At 47.7% G+C, this 13347-nt stretch overlaps 1 protein-coding gene across 2 annotated transcripts in view; it reads left to right on the top strand.

Annotated features, from left to right (window-relative positions):
- LOC129830989 (ribosome biogenesis protein bop1-like) overlaps positions 1 to 7216 on the top strand; it is a 170978-nt gene extending 163762 nt beyond the window's left edge. For both annotated transcript variants that reach the window (XM_055893921.1, XM_055893920.1), the window contains exons 12-16: positions 212 to 392; positions 4602 to 4893; positions 5071 to 5155; positions 5290 to 5397; positions 5758 to 7216. In XM_055893921.1, the coding sequence (XP_055749896.1) occupies positions 212 to 392; positions 4602 to 4893; positions 5071 to 5155; positions 5290 to 5397; positions 5758 to 5911 (820 nt within the window). In that variant the 3' untranslated portion in view covers positions 5912 to 7216. The remainder of the gene's footprint in view (positions 1 to 211; positions 393 to 4601; positions 4894 to 5070; positions 5156 to 5289; positions 5398 to 5757) is intronic.
- Positions 7217 to 13347: the final 6131 nt, after the last annotated feature.

Here is a 13347-nt window from a genome sequence, read left to right as displayed (position 1 = left end):
ATTCTGCCACTGTGTACTCTCTGTTTAGGGCCAAATAGCATTCTAGTTTGCTCAGTTTTTTTGTTAATCGTTTCCAATGTGTCAAGTAATTATCTTTTTGTTTTCTCATGATTAGGTTGGGTCTAATTGTGTTGCTGTCTCTCTCTCTCTCTCTCTCTCTCTCTTTCTCTCTCTGTCTTTCTCTCTCTCCCCCTCCCTCTGTCTTCCTCAGTGAGAGTACAGTGCTGCTGTTGAACCCATCTCTGGGAGACAGGCTGGTGGTGAGCTCCACAGACCAGCTGATCACCTCCTACGAGCCCCCAGAGGAGGACAAGGAGCAGGCCGTCACCTGGGCTCTGTCTGAAGGCCCGGAGCACAACAAGGGACACCGCCTCACCCTCACCCACCCCAAGGTAAGACACACTACCTCTCCCTCTGAGTAACCCTCATTCCTCTTAGGTAAGGGTCATCCCAACTCCTGCGTCAGTGGTCAGTCCAGCATCTATAGCTCCATTAATTTGAAGGTGGTTACATTTCTCCAGCCCTATCCCTCAGCTGGTTACATTTCTCCAGCCCCGATCCCTCAGCTGGTTACATTTCTCCAGCCCGATCCCTCAGCTGGTTACATTTCTCCAGCCCGATCCCTCAGCTGGTTACATTTCTCCAGCCCCGATCCCTCAGCTGGTTACATTTCTCCAGCCCTATCCCTCAGCTGGTTACATTTCTCCAGCCCCGATCCCTCAGCTGGTTACATTTCTCCAGCCCGATCTTTCAGCTGGCTACATTTCTCCAGCCCGATACCTCAGCTGGTTACATTTCTCCAGCCCGATCCCTCAGCTGATTACATTTCTCCAGCCCGATCCCTCAGCTGGTTATTTTCTCCAGCCCAATCCCTCAGCTGATTACATTTCTCCAGCCCGATCCCCCAGCTGGTTACATTTCTCCAGCCCCGATCCCTCAGCTGGTTACATTTCTCCAGCCCGATCCCTCAGCTGATTACATTTCTCCAGCCCGATCCCTCAGCTGGTAACATTTCTCCAGCCCCGATCCCTCAGCTGGTTACATTTCTCCAGCCCGATCCCTCAGCTGGTTACATTTCTCCAGCCCGATCCCTCAGCTGGCTACATTTCTCCAGCCCCGATCCCTCAGCTGGTTACATTTCTCCAGCCCCGATCCCTCAGCTGATTACATTTCTCCAGCCCGATCCCTCAGCTGGTTACATTTCTCCAGCCCCGATCCCTCAGCTGGTTATTTTCTCCAGCCCCGATCCCTCAGCTGATTACATTTCTCCAGCCCCGATCCCTCAGCTGGTTACATTTCTCCAGCCCGATCCCTCAGCTGATTACATTTCTCCAGCCCCGATCCCTCAGCTGGTTACATTTCTCCAGCCCGATCCCTCAGCTGGTTACATTTCTCCAGCCCCGATCCCTCAGCTGGTTACATTTCTCCAGCCCGATCCCTCAGCTGATTACATTTCTCCAGCCCCGATCCCTCAGCTGGTTACATTTCTCCAGCCCCGATCCCTCAGCTGGTTACATTTCTCCAGCCCGATCCCTCAGCTGGTTACATTTCTCCAGCCCGATCCCTCAGCTGGTTACATTTCTCCAGCCCGATCCCTCAGCTGGTTACATTTCTCCAGCCCGATCCCTCAGCTGATTACATTTCTCCAGCCCCGATCCCTCAGCTGGTTACATTTCTCCAGCCCGATCCCTCAGCTGGTTACATTTCTCCAGCCCGATCCCTCAGCTGGTTACATTTCTCCAGCCCGATCCCTCAGCTGATTACATTTCTCCAGCCCCGATCCCTCAGCTGATTACATTTCTCCAGCCCCGATCCCTCAGCTGGTTACATTTCTCCAACCCGATCCCTCAGCTGCTTACATTTCTCCAGCCCGATCCCTCAGCTGGTTACATTTCTCCAGCCCGATCCCTCAGCTGATTACATTTCTCCAGCCCCGATCCCTCAGCTGGTTACATTTCTCCAGCCCGATCCCTCAGCTGGTTACATTTCTCCAGCCCGATCCCTCAGCTGGTTACATTTCTCCAGCCCGATCCCTCAGCTGGTTACATTTCTCCAGCCCGATCCCTCTGCTGATTACATTTCTCCAGCCCCGATCCCTCAGCTGATTACATTTCTCCAGCCCGATCCCTCAGCTGGTTGCCAGAAAAGTGGAGGGTGATTGCTTTGTTTTTGTTTGAATCCCAGATTGCCCCTTTAAGGCCACAGGTAACTCAGAATGTTAGGGATATAGTGAAGAAGACGAACACTCAGAATGTTAGGGATATAGTGAAGAAGACGAACACTCTGAATGTTAGGGATATAGTGAAGAAGACGAACACTCAGAATGTTAGGGATATAGTGAAGAAGACGAACACTCAGAATGTTAGGGATATAGTGAAGAAGACGAACACTCAGAATGTTAGGGATATAGTGAAGAAGACGAACACTCTGAATGTTAGGGATATAGTGAAGAAGACGAACACTCTGAATGTCAGGGATATAGTGAAGAAGACGAACACTCAGAATGTTAGGGATATAGTGAAGAAGACGAACACTCAGAATGTTAGGGATATAGTGAAGAAGACGAACACTCAGAATGTTAGGGATATAGTGAAGAAGACGAACACTCAGAATGTTAGGGATATAGTGAAGAAGACGAACACTCAGAATGTTAGGGATATAGTGAAGAAGACGAACACTCAGAATGTTAGGGATATAGTGAAGAAGACGAACACTCAGAATGTTAGGGATATAGTGAAGAAGACGAACACTCAGAATGTTAGGGATATAGTGAAGAAGACGAACACTCAGAATGTTAGGGATATAGTGAAGAAGACGAACACTCAGAATGTTAGGGATATAGTGAAGAAGACGAACACTCAGAATGTTAGGGATATAGTGAAGAAGACGAACACTCAGAATGTTAGGGATATAGTAAAGAAGACGAACACTCAGATGGTGATACTGAGAACCCTATGATGACATTCAGACATAATGTTTGTCTTTACCCCAGAAAACCCTTTTAGTCCAACAGCTGTAGTTTGGAGGCTTTTAAGGAAACACCAGAGTAGATTGTGGTTAGCCTTTTTCCTCAAGTATATGGAAAGAAACATATAAGAGAAGAGCTTCTAGTTTTTCCAATTTAAAATAGAGTGGAAAGAAAAGCTTTGACAAAATTGACACAGATGCACATGGCATTTGGAAAGACTGCAACCGTAATACTAGCTACCACCCATATTTTCAAGTTTCTGTACTTTGCCTTAGCTATAGTCCGAGGTGTATTATAACAAATATGTATTAAAACTATAATGTATGACTGTAGTAATGATAATAGTACTGTATAGTAATGACAGTAATATAAATGTTGTTTTGAATAGTGGTAATATAATTCATATTGAATCATACTTAAATCCTCCGCTCTTCCTTTCTCTCCTTCTTCCCTTCCACGCTCCCATCCTCCCTTACCCTCTCCTTCTTCCCTTCCACCCTCCCTTCCTCCCTTACCCTCTCCTTCTTCCCTTCCACCCTCCCTTCCTCCCTTACCCTCTCCTTCTTCCCTTCCACCCTCCCTTCCTCCTTTACCCTCTCCTTCTTCCCTTCCACCCTCCCTTCCTCCCTTACCCTCTCCTTCTTCCCTTCCACCCTCCCTTCCTCCCTTACCCTCTCCTTCTTCCCTTCCACCCTCCCTTCCTCCCTTACCCTCTCCTGTCTCCCTTCCACACTCCCTTCCTCCCTTACCCTCTCCTTCTTCCCTTCCACCCTCCCTTACCCTCTCCTTCTTCCCTTCCACCCTCCCTTACCCTCTCCTTCTTCCCTTCCACCCTCCCTTACCCTCTCCTTCTTCCCTTCCACCCTCCCTTACCCTCTCCTTCTTCCCTTCCACCCTCCCTTACCCTCTCCTTCTTCCCTTCCACCCTCCCTTCCACCCTCCCTTACCCTCTCCTTCTTCCCTTCCACCCTCCCTTCCACCCTTACCCTCTCCTTCTTCCCTTCCACCCTCCCTTCCTCCCTTACCCTCTCCTTCTTCCCTTCCTCCCTCCCTTCCTCTCTTACCCTCTCCTTCTTCCCTTCCACCCTCCCTTCCTCCCTTACCCTCTCCTTCTTCCCTTCCACCCTCCCTTCCTCCCTTACCCTCTCCTGTCTCTCTTCCACCCTCCCTTCCTCCCTTACCCTCTCCTTCTTCCCTTCCACCCTTCCACCCTCCCTTCCTCCCTTACCCTCTCCTTCTTCCCTTCCACCCTCCCTTCCTCCCTTACCCTCTCCTGTCTCCCTTCCACCCTCCCTTCCTCCCTTACCCTCTCCTGTCTCCCTTCCACCCTCCCTTACCCTTTCCTTCTTCCCTTCCACCCTCCCTTCCTCCCTTACCCTCTCGTTCTTCCCTTCCACCCTCCCTTCCTCCCTTACCCTCTCCTGTCTCCCTTCCACCCTCCCTTACCCTTTCCTTCTTCCCTTCCACCCTCCCTTCCTCCCTTACCCTCTCCTGTCTCCCTTCCACCCTCCCTTCCTCCCTTACCCTCTCCTGTCTTCCTTCCACCCTCCCTTCCTCCCTTACCCTCTCCTTCTTCCCTTCCACCCTCCCTTCCTCCCTTACCCTCTCCTTCTTCCCTTCCACCCTCCTCCAGGCAGTAAAGCAGGTAGTTTGGCACGGTAAGGGTGACTACCTGTCCAGCGTCATGCCTGACAACACCAGTAACCTGCAGGTGCTGATCCACCAGGTGAGCAAGCGGCGGACGCAGAACCCCTTCCGCAAGAACAAGGGCCTGGTGCAGTGCGTCTCCTTCCACCCGCTGCGGCCCTACTTCTTCGTGGCCACGCAGCGCTACGTGCGCATCTACAACCTCATCAAGCAAGAGCTGACCAAGAAACTGATGACCAACTGCAAGTGGATCTCCAGCATGGCCATTCACCCTGGAGGTTAGTGCTCTGTCACAGGTCCCCCTCAGAGAGGAGAGGATGTCCTACTGGAACGTCTGTGGAGATGGCTAAATGCACCTCCAATAAGCTGGGATTTGATGGTCATTCTCAAGAGGAGGAAGGTGGTGATATATGAGTGAAATACATGTTTTCTGTACTAACACTACTCCTGGCCAGGTGATAACCTGATCTGTGGCAGCTATGACTGCAGACTGGCCTGGTTTGATCTGGACCTCTCTACCAAACCGTACAAGATGCTGCGGTGAGGCACCTCCTATACATTCTCATGTATTAATTTGTAATTATTGATTGCCAATGAATACTAGTTGTTGACCACGTGACATGAGGCCTGAGTTTTATTGGTTCTGAAGTCTTTTGTCTGTTTTGGCGACCCAGGCACCACAAGAAGGCCTTGAGAGGCGTGGCTTATCACAGGAACTACCCCCTATTCGCCTCTGGTGCTGATGACGGCAGCGTGATCGTCTGCCACGGCATGGTCTACAAGTAAGTCACATCACCCAATCACACCTACTGTCCCAATACAATATAAACACCTCTCCTCTTCACTGTCTCATGTCTGTTTTTCACCATCTCTCCTTTCCTCTGTCGTTCTCGCTCTCTCTCTCTCTCTGAAGATGTCATGTTGTTTTTCCCCCTGCGTTCCTTCTCCAACTCGTCTAAATGTTGATGCGTATCCTACAAACCATATTTCCTGATTTGTACATTTTATTTCGGCTGTATAACCGTCAAGAGATTTTAAATTAAGAAATATAATACTGTAGAATATTGTCTGTGTTCAGTCTTCTGCACTGTCATAACTCTATCAATCAATCTCTCGTTCTCTCTTTCATTCTTTCTTTCCAGTGACCTGCTCCAGAATCCTCTCATTGTTCCCGTCAAGGTACTGAAGGGTCACCAGATCACCCAAGATCTGGGGGTCCTAGACGTGACCTTCCACCCCACCCAGCCCTGGGTCTTCTCCTCGGGGGCTGACACCACCATCCGCCTCTTCACCTAAACCACCTCGGTCACATCTCAAATCACACCCTATTCCCTATCTAGTGCACTACTTTTGACCAGAGCAGTTTGACAAAAGCAGTGCACTACAGTATATAGGGATACCTTTTATCTCAAATGACATGCTATTCCCTATATAGTGCACTACTTTTGGCCAGAGCAGTTTGACAAAAGCAGTGCACTACAGTATATAGGGATACCTTTTATCTCAAATGACATGCTATTCCCTATATAGTGCACTACTTTTGACCAGAGCAGTTTGACAAAAGCAGTGCACTACAGTATATAGGGATACCTTTTATCTCAAATGACATGCTATTCCCTATATAGTGCACTACTTTTGGCCAGAGCAGTTTGACAAAAGCAGTGCACTACAGTATATAGGGATACCTTTTATCTCAAATGACATGCTATTCCCTATATAGTGCACTACTTTTGACCAGAGCAGTTTGACAAAAGCAGTGCACTACAGTATATAGGGATACCTTTTATCTCAAATGACATGCTATTCCCTATATAGTGCACTACTTTTGGCCAGAGCAGTTTGACCAAAGTGGTGCACTATATAGGGGATACCTTGGTTACATTTCAAATGGCACCCTATTCCCTGTATAGTGCACTACTTTTGACCAGAGGCCACATAGGGCTATATCTGAGCAATATGTGAACTGTATTTAAGACACTTACCAGTCTCCTCCCATGTCCTCTGACAGCTATCCCTGACGGAAGAATCAAATCAAGTGCCTGACATCATGTATATTATCCTCATGTTTAGTACTTTTTCCAAGCTAAGAGAACACCAACCACACAGCCATAATCTCTTTCTCTCCTCAGTGAAACTGAGACAGTAAAAATATGTTTGGTTTCAAACGGCACCTCAAATCTGGCCTGGGCAGGAAAGCCTATTTCCATCTACGTTGCTGTTCTGTGCAGCTGACCTCATAGCAGCGCATAAGAGTCAAACCACTAATGCTTGGACACTTCAGACAGCCCCCGTGACAAAATATACTGTATGTTCAGAGATTAAGCTTGCCAATAGAAACAATAGAACAATGATGTTGTGAGGACCCTGTCAGCCCCTGTCCTAGAAGGATATGTGTAAATATATCGGTCTCTCTTTGTGTATGCAACCAAAGTCATGTCCAGTTGAGGTTCTGCAGGACTTGTTTCGATCACAAACACTATGTATGGCGATGTGTGATCCCTTTTTTTTTTTTTTTTTGTAAAATCTTCTGACTCCTTTTCTCGACGAATTTGTCGGTCTGCTACAAGTATTTCTTTTTAATTAAAACTGGTGTTCCCTGAAGCGTTTGAAGCGTGTGTGTTTTGTTTGGGTCTCGCTCTTCTCTTTTGCGTCGGTGGCCGGCGGGTCAAGAAGGGTGAACTCAAAACCTCTGAAATATATGCAACCAGGGACGTGGAAGTGGGTTTCCTTTGCTCCTCAGCTCAGCCCCAGACGAGATTCTTCAGAAAGTGGTGGATTATATATCATTCTCTGTCAAGACGAGGCAAGGCCGTGTTGTACTACACTGTACACCTGTGGCTCCCTCCCTCTCTCACATCGCTGTATCATTGCCTTTGTCCTAGATGGCAATGTAGGGCACTACTGTTGGGCAGGGCTCTGTTCAAAACTAGTGCACTATATAGGGAATAGTGTGACGATGACAGTCTGTCGGTCAGTCTCTAGCTATGGTCTAAATCTGAAAATATTGTGAATGAAATTGATTCTGGTAAACAAATGTACTAAATTTGAGGTCTAATAGAATCTTTGTCATTTTGAGGTTTTCTTGAAAGCAATGTTATTCAATGTAGATCACAACAGCGGCCATGAGGGAACTAAGAAATACACAGTGCAGCTGACTGATAAGCATGTTCTAAATATTAGTATATGTATGTTAGAGCGTAGAAATGTGTACCTCAACTGTTAATCGTCTCAACTGTTGAAATGTTTTGTGTTTTATTACAATGTATGGCCATGAATCAAATGCCAAGTAATTTATAAATTAGCTAGCGTTTCTAGCTGCTAAAACTACATTTCCTCTTTATAGCTAATCAGTTGGTTGTGAATATCCTCTCTTCCTGGTATGTAGGTCAGATTTCCTGGATTGATTTGGCCAAGATCCTGTATAGACGTTAATGATGTCATTGGCTGATAGATGCTAATAGTGAAAGAGTTGATTGATCCATATGGCTTTTAACACACTTGGCATATTCAACATGAGAAGTAGGCCTGGCGATGTGTTTTAGGAATACAATACAATTTGTTTCACTTCAAACTGCTCGTCTCCTTTAGCTCTGCCTGATGGCAGTTTGTTTCATCACAAACACCATGTATACATGTAGAATGACTCAGCTGGTCTTGAAATCAACTTTCAATTGGGTCAAAATGGAAATAAATAAGAGCCAACTATAAACCACAACTGTTTGACAGGTCTAAAAAATGTTGTTTTTCTAATGTTCAGAGGAAGTTCCTCCATTCCCTTTGTCAAGGAAAGCATACTAGAGCTAAAGTGATGGAAAACTGAAGCTGCTGCCACGAAAGCCCTTTGGGCGGGCAGTAATGTTAGTTTCCCCCTGAAGCTTCTTATTGGTGAAGGGACCCAAACATTAAAACGCTACATTTAAGGAGCCATACAAATAAGTATGGAAGTGCTTTGATATTGCATACATGCATGAGAGCAGTGAAAAACTCCATGGCTCATAAAGTACATTGCACTGTCTCTCCTCCACCATTTAATGTTTCCACTGTTGAATTTCATCTTTAAGAAGAAAGAAAAAAAGCAAAGCAGGAAACTGTTGGGTTTGGTTCGCTTTACCACATTTATCAATTAACACTGGCAGTAGCCAGAGAAACCAGTCAATTGATTGCAGCTGTCCCTGTTTTGAAGTCCCGTTTTTCCCAGCTCTCCCAAGCTGTACGGGGAGGGAGGAAATGGACATGCATAAAATCATTTTTAATCAACGCGAAGGGATTGGTCCCATACATGATATTTTACAAAAACCATTAGATTGGCAGCAGGCCAGGCAGGCTCAGTCAGAGCAGATGAGTTTTTCTGCTGTAATAAATTAGCTGACTGGGTTGCCAGTAGCCGGGGAGACGTCACACCAGGCAGAACCAGACTGAGACAGGGCTCGGCCTACACACGCTCTTGGTCAAAACTGAAAATGGCACAAGACAAATTCCTCTCCTCTGTCTGCAGCTCTGAGATGACATAATGTTTTAAAAAGACTTGCTGACCTTTTAATGACTTCCTCTCTGCTCCTTTGACTGACCGCCGCCATACTGCTTTGAGCCCTTCCCAGGGGCCCCACTGCCACAGAGCTTTGAGCCCTGCCTGCATGGGGGCCCCACCAAGGGCCTCCATTGTAAATGTGTTGTTGCCACGGCCCTTTACTATAACATGTGTATAGGTTTTGTGTTGCATGTGGGTTCCTGAGTACAGTAAGTTAAAGGCCCTTGTGTGTTTCTGTGTGTAGTTCTTGCATTACGGTTCTACTCTGTTTCTGAAGATGACTTCAGACAGTGGCACTGAAACAGTCTGAAAAGCACAGGCTCTTTGGAAAGGCTTTGGATGTCTGTTACTGTGTCTCGCCCACAACACTGAGCTGCAAGTGTGTGTGTGTGTGTGTGTGTGTACCTGCGGCTTTCCTGTCAGTGAAACCCAATAACACTCCCATTGCATCACTCTGAATAGTTTTTAAAGAAATTGATGCAGTCCTGGCAGACAGTGAATGTTTCCATCGCTTTTTCTTTCCTTCTTTTCTCCCCTCATTCGTTTTTTTTTTCACCCTTAGGGAGCGTGGTCAAAACAAACAGCAAATATGCGGTCTGTGTAGAGAAACTGGGCTTGGAGAAGGCCACATTCCAGGATAAGTGGAAAAAATTTGAGCCCCATTCTCTCCTGCTTGTGTTTTGAAGCTCCTAGAGACCTTGCTTCCACAATGTTAATTTGGGAATCTAGTGTCTCTGGGTGCTGGTTTCCCCAATGGGCTCTCTGGGTTTTTTGCGATTGTCAGCAGCGTTGAACGAGGCTGCCCCTGTGTGGGTACTCCACTGCTGTCTACCATTCAGACTAACTACGGAACACTGCTGGGGGCTCGTTATTACAGTGTCTTAATGAGCTAGCTATGCAATTCACGCCTGCATTACGAAGATGTTTACAGTGAACAGGCAAGATTTGTACTGTCTGTAATGATGTTGATGAACAATGTGGTTATTTCTGGTTATTAGAGAGATTTTAGTGGCTTCATCCTCTCGGAGGTAGCCAGCGACGATTAGGGATGCACGTACCAGGATGAGAAATATGAGCGTAACACACAGAAAAGAGAGAGAGAGAGAAAGTGAAAAGGACGGGGGGGTTGAATCCAGATATACTGCATATTGCCACAGACAGGCGGTTTTAAAGAGGCTTTGCTTTTCAAACATTGAGTCACTCCAAACGGTAGCAGCCAAACACATTATTGACATTGCGAGGGCACATTAATACTTTCCTCGCATTTGATGTTTGTGGTCCTATTTTTTCCTTCGCTTTTCTACATAATCGCAGCTATAGTAAGAGATGAGGTTTTCCTTCTGGAATCTTTAGGATTGGAACTATGAGCCACTTTTGGTTATGAATGGTTTTTGGTGAGCCTCACATTTCTCCCCCTCTATTGGAGCTCTGCGATGACATACACCAGGGTTTATCTCGCACCACATTCAGCTTGGCCCTATTGGTATGAACAATACAGGGCCCTGTTGATGCATTTACATACAGTACCCACTCACCTCAATAAAATAAGTATTTCGCTGGCAGCTACTGAGTTCTGTTAACGGACACATTTGATCACAGATTTTGTCCTAAAATGAACCTCATGTGCCTCAGGACCAGGAATAGACACCCTCATGCACAGAGCTTCCATAGAGAATATGGGATACACAGACACGTTGACCTCTTCTTTCCCCATAGAATTGGGGACACAGAGAGAGACCATGAAAGGCACACAGAGCTCTGAGGGCCGGGCCAGCGTACGCCGGGCCGGGCCAGCGTACGCCGGGCCGGGCCAGCGTACGCCGGGCCGGGCCAGCGTACTCAGGGCCGGGCCAGCGTACTCAGGGCCGGGCCAGCGTACTGAGGGCCGGGCCAGCGTACTGAGGGCCGGGCCGGGCCAGCGTACTGAGGGCCGGGCCGGGCCAGCGTACTGAGGGCCGGGCCGGGCCAGCGTACTGAGGGCCGGGCCGGGCCAGCGTACTGAGGGCCGGGCCAGCGTACTGAGGGCCGGGCCGGGCCAGCGTACTGAGGGCCGGGCCGGGCCAGCGTACTGAGGGCCGGGCCAGCGTACTGAGGGCCGGGCCAGCGTAGTACAGGGCCGGGCCGGGCCAGCGTACTGAGGGCCGGGCCAGCGTACTGAGGGCCGGGCCAGCGTACTGAGGGCCGGGCCAGCGTAGTACAGGGCCGGGCCGGGCCAGCGTAGTACAGGGCCAGGCCAAGGTGTTCTCTCTCACAGATCCTCAATCTTGTTTCGTCTGTCCTTTCCCTCGCTGACAATGGAGCCCTTCTTCCACTTTGAAGACTTTGGCAGATGTCGTGCTAAAAACATTCCTATGCTATTTTCTTTCTCTCTTCTTAGGGCAGAGGGGTTACTGAAAAGCATGCGAGGAACCAAAGCCCCCGCACAAGCAGTTTAAACTGGGTATCTTCAGCGAGAGAGAAAGTGGACAGATTTGATACTCTTTGACCCCAATTTGCAGCACCTGCAAAATTCAATCTTGGGGAGTTTACAGTCTTTTAATTGGAGGGGAAAACAGCACTGTGAACTCTTGGCAGTTGGCTTAATTCAGATCTGTTACAAATTACCACTAAATAGAGGGAACCTTTTTTTATTTTCCTGCTGCCTGCCTGCACATGTCCTTACTACAGCCCGGGCCCAATGACATCATGGTGCTCCAGCCGTGCAGACGGTGGTGGAAGTAAACCACAGTGAAATTGAGTTGCCTGAGCTAATTTAAAGAAAAGTAAAAGGCCACTCTCTGGTTACTTTAAGCACCACATTTGATATGGAGGAGGGTTGGCTTTGAAGGGGAGGCCAGGCCTAGGCTGAAGCAGCAGTCTCCTGGCCTCCGCGTGCGAGTAACGAGGGCTGGCGGCACCCAGCAGCAGTCTTTTATTATCTGGACACAGGACTTCTTCCAGGGTGGAGAGGGAGAGCGCAGCGGAGGTGTGGTGGACAGAGAGAGAGGGAAAAGAAGGGAGGCAGCTTGGGAGACATTCACACCTACACTGGCATCCGCCGGGCTGGTTTCGTGTGTCTGTGTGTGTGTAACTCAACAGGGTTCCAGATCGTTTTTATGTGTTTCCTATATGGTAGCAAATGTGGTATCAAAAGGCCTTACCTGCAATGTACTGTATAATAAGTGTATTTTGTTAATATTTTTTTATTTTACTTCACTTTTTCCAAATAGTCTCCCTCCCTTGCTCAAATTATGGAACTGTCACTAGATCCTATGCGGTTGTTTTAAAACCTTGATTATAGGTACAATACATAGTGAAGGGATGTCACATTGGCCTAGATTAAATCCATACCGCTGAAGATCTGTGCTATAGAGCTATTGAAATGTAAAGGTCATTTCAGATTGAACCACATACACAGCGTTCATGAATGCAGTCTCCGCGAACGCAGGAACATTGCCTTTCAATTTCAATTGTGCTATAGCGCAGATCTTCAGCGGTACGGATTGAATCTAGCCCTTTTGAGTATTAGCATGATAGTCACAGATTGATAGTACATTGTACTCTTGCGGCGTAGCTAGATAGATTAAAACAAGAGTACAGTTCTACCTCTTTCATCATACCTTAAGGCAGGAACAGGGAGGGCTGTTAGTCAGCATTGTGGCTTTAGGGGAGTATTAGCAGTCAGCTGGAGTATTAACCAAACGACAACGATAAAAATACCTCAGTACCCACTACTGGGCACGCTAGCCCTATGGCGGCCGTGATTCTTCCGTAAATTGACATCGGCATCTCTCTCAAAACAGGATGTGGAAAGCTAGGCTAGCTATAGTGTTCATGACTCCGGCAGATGACCAGTTTTCACCAGGCAGGCAGCTCTTATATGGCTCTGTGTGCAACAGCAGCCTGCTGCCTGGTTGGCTCACAGTCATGTTGTCCCAGGCTGCATCCTGATTCTTCACCCTTCTCTCCTCTCTTATATTTCAAAGCATTGGATTAGTGTAATCATTGGCTGGAAGGGGATTCCACTGTTAAATCCACAAGAGAAGTACACAAGTGCACATGTGGGGAAAAGGGTGGAGAATTGGGACGTAGCCTCAGATTACATCCCAAATGATGCCCTATTCCCTATATAGTGCACTACTTTTGACCAGGGCCATCAGGGACAAATTCACAGTCATGTTGTCCCTGGACCTGCAGCTGGTTTGGGGATCAGCCTTCCCTTCCC

Source organism: Salvelinus fontinalis, chromosome 32 (genome assembly GCF_029448725.1).
Source record: "Salvelinus fontinalis isolate EN_2023a chromosome 32, ASM2944872v1, whole genome shotgun sequence".
NCBI classification, from domain to species: Eukaryota; Metazoa; Chordata; class Actinopteri; order Salmoniformes; family Salmonidae; genus Salvelinus; species Salvelinus fontinalis.
The sequence above is the reverse complement of the archived record's forward strand: the minus strand, read 5'-3'. Positions and strand labels throughout refer to the sequence as shown.